Here is a 6664-nt window from a genome sequence, read left to right as displayed (position 1 = left end):
GAGATTTTGTCATTTCCATAAACTAACACGAGTTATTCAAGAATGCTCCGTCCTCACTCATATGCACCTAAGGATGAAAAATTTCTAAGAAGACACTCAACATCAGATTACTTCAAGTAAAACACACTTAACCATGAATCTTCTATGATTGAGCCACCGAAAAAGAAAGTAAATGTTATTGGTATAGATAGTAACTTTCAATTCTTTTAAACAATTTTTAGTCATCCTATCCCTAGCATTGCTCCCATTCGAATGTGGTATCAGTTTATTGATGTATCCCCTTATTCTTATTGCATACGAGGTATGATATCGATATCTTCCAAAGATCGACAGATCTTTTATATTCATAATAATCATTACAAATAAGCAATATATATAAACTAAATTAGGTAATAATTTTTTATATTGGTTAAATGATTAAAATATAATACATATGCATTAAAAGTTGAACGTTCAAACAACCTCCTATAATTAGCAAAATGGTATATTAACTACGCCAGTTCAAAACGTTCTTTTTTGCCTTTAAATCATAGTTACTTTCCTTTCATTCCATTGGTCAGTTTCAACGGAATAAAATTTTCGTTTCTATATATATTATACTCACATTTCATCAAGAAATACAAAGAAACAGGATGGAGTTCAAAGGTTGTCTTTGTCTTGTCTTCTTGCTATCGTTCGCTCTCGTTAGCTCAGCTCGAATCATGTCCGATTCAGGTACATAACTCGCTATCAATTCAAATACTCTAAATGTATGTAGTTCATGCACTTCATCCCTTTTGTGGAAACTAAATCTAATATGTGCATTGAAGTTTCAGGAAAACAAGCAACCAAGATTGTGATAAACGACTATTCTGATCCTGGTAAAAATCCTACTCTTAGTCCAGTGGTGCCGAAGCAATTTCCTCCTCCACCACCGGATTTTGAACCTTTTGCGATAAACGACTATTCCGATCCCGGTAAAAACCCTACTCTTAGTCCAGTGGTGCCGAAGCAATTTCCTCCTCCACCACCGGATTTTGAAGCTTTTGTGATAAACGACTATTCTGATCCCGGTAAAAACCCTACTCTTAGTCCAGTGGTGCCGAAGCAATTTCCTCCACCACCACCGGATTTTAAAGCTTTTGTGATAAACGACTATTCCGATCCCGGTAAAAATCCAACTCTTAGTCCAGTGGTGCCGAAACAATTTCCTCCACCACCACCAGATTTTAAAGCTTTTGTGATAAACGACTATTCCGATCCCGGTAAAAACCCTACTCTTAGTCCAGTGGTGCCCAAGCAATTTCCTCCACCACCACCTGATTTTAAAGCTTTCGTTGTTGCCAATGACCACATTAGTACAGAGCCCTAAACAAATCCGTTTGTCGAAGTGAAACATGTCAGCAAGAAAACTTAAATAAAGAACTACTTCTGTGTCGAAGTAATATTAATACTAAAAACATTATATTGTTGGTATACATATTTCGTTTCGGTTGAGAATGACAATAATATTATCAAATTTATGAAATGAAGATTGAAATTCGTATGGTAATGTATGAAAATATCGAACACTGAAATCTCTCTTTATTTGGTACACTTTTCTTAATCATTTTAATAAGGATGTTGTAATAGCTCAAAAATATATATATATATATATATATATAAAAGTAAAATAATAATAATAATTCATAAATAAATAACTAAAAATGATTACTTAAAATAAAATAAAATAAAATTATTCACCTCTCCCCCACTAACCTCTCATCCCAACCTCATCCTCTCTCCTCAACCCACGACACAATATCACAATTCGTCCAAAAATAAAAGAAAAAATGTGAGATTTGAGAAAAATAAAATGGCTTTCAACAGAAGTAATATGATGGAGATTTAAGAGAGATTTTTGTCGGTTATTAAGATAAATTCTATCTCAGATTTCTTTTTCCTTTATATTTTATTGGAAATTAAGTTAGTCCAATCTTCTTTCATTCTCTCCTATTCCATTAATTAGATTTTTGTTAGCATTAAGTTGCCGGAAATAAAGTTAGAATCAATTTTTAGTAGACAATCTCTAATATAGTAGCCAAACAATTGATTAAAAATAATATAAAAAAAAAATACAATAAATTGAGAAGTAGGAAAATAAGGAAATACAAATGGAGAGAAAGAAAAGGGAAATTTTGGAAATAAGAATAGGTTAACAAAATTGGCCAATAATAAACACGGAATGAAAATAAATGTAGAGGAAGAGTAATAACATAATGAAAAATAATTACAGAGACGAGAAAGAAGATTGAGAAAAGATTTTGTGAATATCAGGGAGCAAGAAACTTCATTCAATTATGTCTAGTAACAATATATTCACTGCAACAGTAAGAATAGAAAACAAGATATTTAGCGAAAATAACATTATATATATACATAACATTTCAAGACTTTTAACGATGGACCAATATAAATTAGAGAAATAATTTTATAGAGTTCAAACTTGAAACTAATGTCATAGGCTCACATAGGTTGACTTGGATTTTAAAGGACAGAATCAAACTTTCACTAAGAATATATTGGCGACACTAGCCTAAGCTAATCAGGTAAGTGGTCTTACTATCGACATGGTTATATTTGATGTTGAGACGTGCCTCGTGGTTATGTACGTGTCATATATATTGATATGTGTGAATTGTTTATGGATCGATATGCTTATGATATGTTATGTATATGTTATAATATGTGAATTGTATGATAATAACTACAGTATGATGTGTTCAATGATATGTTTGAGATAGGATATGAGAAGGATGCACAAAATGAAATGTAACGACAAGAGTAAGATACGTTCATGAAACGTTAAAGTTAGGTTACATACTGAAGCACTATAGATATGAGAGATTGATAAAAGAATACGGTTAGGTTAGGAGAAGAAAGGGATAGATTTGTGATAGATTGATAGAATGATAGCGCTAGAATACGTTCTTGTGATGATATGACTAAAGTACGTTCATGCAACGATATGACTATGATAGGTATAAGAACGTTAAGGCTATCATAAGTTAGGGAACGACATGGCCACGAAGTGTTTACGACGTGATATGATTATGGTACGACATCTGAATGACGGATGTCATATGATATGTGATAAGTTGACATGGTTATGATATGATACATTGTGATATAATATGTTATGGTAGGATATGTATATGATGAAATGTTATGTTAAAAGTATAAAACGTTTATGTTATGTCTCTTAAATTTGTGTATACAGCATGATATGAATGACATGAAATCACGATAAATGACATGAAATATAACCCCGTTAGAATTATTTATGTTATGAGAACTGAAGAATGAGAAACGATATGATATGAATGATGATCGATATCTGAAACGACTTGAAAAACGTTATGATATGTACAGAATGCTAACGGGGTTATGTTAAATGATAATGAAAACGGAAAAATGTTGGGACCTCATGCATTATGTATGCTCATGCACGGGGGATAGCTCATGCGATTGAGGAGGATTGTACATTATCTAACACACCACAAAGTGTGAGAGATAGACTTGTTGAAGGGATGGGTAAGGCCCAACCACGTAGACATGAGTGTGAGGGATAGACTTGTTGAAGGGATGGGTAGGGCCCGGGGCCTTAACTTCAAAAGTAAGAGTTTCGAAGGAAATTTGGGTGCAGTTATGGAGTAAGTCTATTCATATGAAGTATAAAAGCTTGCCAAATTTAATGTCATTGGCCACCACATGGACACTCCACAATACCGTATGACCGTTTGCCAAAATAATGTCCACATCTGCCAGATTGACTTAGGGGGAGACATGGTGTTAGCTTTCCACCCTTAGGCCTTCATGTCACAATGAGGGCGACGTTAGTGTTGGCCAACACAGGTATACCAACATTGCGCCCACGCCCATGTGTCGAAGTTTGGATCATGCACCCACTATCCCGTACGAAATCCATAAATGATATGACATGAACACAAGAGGGTCCAATTCCTCGATAGAACTTGAATGGATGGATGTTCAAGATGTCCTGGTATTATGGTTGGGTCGTAGAAGATTGAACATGCTCACGCAGACAATGTGTGTAGCCGAACAAGCTGTGCTCGATAGGCAAAGACAAACCTTACACGTGTCGGCTCCTTTTTGGCTCTGATTCAGCTTGGGTTAAATTTTTCGAACCATTTCTTACATTTTTTTTACCCTCCAAAGATTTTGTTATTTTCATGTACTGCCCAAGTTCTTTTAGCATGCTTTGTCCTATGCACACATAGATTGAAAGTTTTGCCACCGAAAAGGAGGTGCACTTTGTTGGTACAAGTAATAATTTTCAATTATTTTAAACAATTCTTAGTCATCCTATCCTCATGATTACTCTCATTCGGTATGATATCTGTATCTTCGATGATAAAATTATTAATTTTTTATATTCATAATTCATTCCACCTAAGTAATATAGTAAAAAAAAAATTAGGTAATAATTTTTTATATTGCTTAAAGGATTAAAACATTAAAAGTTAAACGTTCAAACAACCTCCCATAATTAGCAAATAATAATAATAATAATAATAATAAAAAGAACATTTTGAACTGGCAAAGTTAACGTACCATTTTGCCTTTAAATCATTAACTTCACCACTTCAAAACGTTATTTTTTTCCTTTAAATCATCCTTACTATCCATTGGTACGAGGTCTTTTCAGAAGCTGAAATGAACAAAGTCGTGAGAGTTTATACTCAAACTGAACAAGAAATTGTTCCTTCAAATTAATAATAAGGCTTGTTTCGTATATTTTAAAATTTCCAATAAATTCGAGTTAATTCAGTTCAACTCAATCTAGTTTTAGAAACCCATCAAGTAACTCAATTAGAAATGTCTATCGAACCCGCAAAATCGGGGTCCTATAAGGACCTACTTCACATCCCTGTCCAACCTCGTGGACATCTTAAAACTTAATTCAAACGTATAATCTCGAATAATTGGATTCTAAACTTAAAAAGCAACACTACTTATTATGATTGACAAGATTTAGAAGCGAGAATTGGACTTGGCTCGGTTAGTAGCAGTCGCCTTGTGTCCCAAATAATTTGATTTTAAATTTTTAATAAAATTATATTTAATAACATAAAATAATAATAATAAAAGCAGCCATGCTATCAAATAATTTCTCATGTTAAATATTTAATTAAAAAATCACGTGACTATATCTCGAGAAAGGCAGCCCCACGTGAAGAAACAGTCAAAACTTATATAATAATTAATAATTCGGAGCAATTACCCAATAATATGCTTTCATAAAAGGAATAAAAAATTCAGATTAATAAAAAAATTCTTTTTTTTTTAATCTTTTATTATTATTAAAAAACTATATATATGAAAATTATAATTATATTTAAATTACGTCACATCAATATTTTGCGTAAAAAAGAATATAATTCTTATTTGATTACGTGAAGATAGCGATAACATAAAGATAGACAATATTAATAAAAAAAATCTTTAATTGTGAAGATAAATTATGACCTCCAATAGGCCCAGCATCCTCGTCGGTACATCGCCTGGTGTTTGGTTCTGATATCATTTGTAACGGCCCAAGCCCACCACTAGCAAATATTGTCCTCTTTAGGCTTTTCTTTTCGAGGGGTAGGAAGAAGTTTCCACACCTTTATAAAAGAATGTTTCGTTCTCCTCTCGAACCGACATGAGATCTCACAGTCAAGTAATAAAACCGTGGTGGGAGACTATTCTATTCTCGAGGGACTCCACCAAGAAATTTTTTCTTTCACGTAACTATGCCTGCTATCAGTCCTATCAAATCGCCTCTTTCTCGGAAGGACTATTTTTATTCATGGTCCTTGCGAATGTGATCATGACTAAACTTTTGGGGTCGGCTAGGGGCGGTGGGACCCTTCTAGATATATATATTTTTCTTAAAAAAAAGTAGGCACATGATACACATTTGAGGGAAATTAGTTGTCTATTCCATACGTCTTTACAATTATTTATAAAATAATGATTTCAAATCTATCATGATCCACTATTCCTGCCATCTAATTTAATTTATTCTTTATTTTAATCAAAGTTTTAGACCAAATTAATATATAGCTCGTGTAGCACGTCACCTTGTGTACCGTGTTTTCAATTTTAATTTAATGGGCTCACTACAGATAACCGTTCACTTAAAATAACTAATTGATTAAGATTAGCTTCACAACGCTGCAACGATTATTACTGGCCTATAAAGTACCTTTATTTCTTCTAAGATCGTCTAGGTTTCTAGAGTGGTTTGACACTCTTTGACGAAATTCATCTCCAGTTTACACAATTCAAACATCTCGAGTCTGGATCAGTCAAGAGCATGGGGTCTCACCCTCTGACCGTTTCTTACGATTCCATAGCACGCGATTTTTAGAGGCGTTTCACTTTAGGTCTTACAGTAGCCATACTAACTCGTGCTCTAATCTTAGATCTTTTCTACTGTTAATCCTCTACGGGGAGTATCACACGGTAGTTATGTACAGCTATTCATGCAAGCAAATGTATACATGCTCAACAGGGCGATGACATCCATCAAGCACTCGGAGGGCAAATACATAAAATCTTATCCTCCAATCCACCATAATAGTGTACAAGTAGTATAAAACGATACAAATAATCATGCAATCATCCAATATTCTTA

The 6664-nt window shown here is 33.5% G+C and overlaps 1 protein-coding gene across 2 annotated transcripts; it reads left to right on the top strand.

Annotated features, from left to right (window-relative positions):
* The first annotated feature begins 626 nt into the window (after positions 1–626).
* Positions 627–1402, top strand: LOC111452213 (extensin-like). 2 transcript variants are annotated; one of them, XM_023092813.1, is made up of 2 exons: positions 627–714; positions 816–1402. In XM_023092813.1, exons 1-2 carry the CDS (start codon positions 633–635, stop codon positions 1349–1351), a joined length of 618 nt encoding a protein of 205 aa, XP_022948581.1. In that variant the 5' UTR covers positions 627–632; the 3' UTR covers positions 1352–1402. The 2 variants fall into 2 exon arrangements, with proteins under 2 accessions (XP_022948581.1, XP_022948580.1); XM_023092812.1 differs by having other exon boundaries at positions 810–1402.
* Positions 1403–6664: the final 5262 nt, after the last annotated feature.

This window comes from Cucurbita moschata, unplaced genomic scaffold, assembly GCF_002738365.1.
Source record: "Cucurbita moschata cultivar Rifu unplaced genomic scaffold, Cmos_1.0 Cmo_Scf00014, whole genome shotgun sequence".
Lineage (NCBI taxonomy): Eukaryota > Viridiplantae > Streptophyta > Magnoliopsida > Cucurbitales > Cucurbitaceae > Cucurbita > Cucurbita moschata.
Note: the sequence above shows the minus strand (reverse complement) of the source record. Positions and strands in the feature narration are given on the sequence as shown.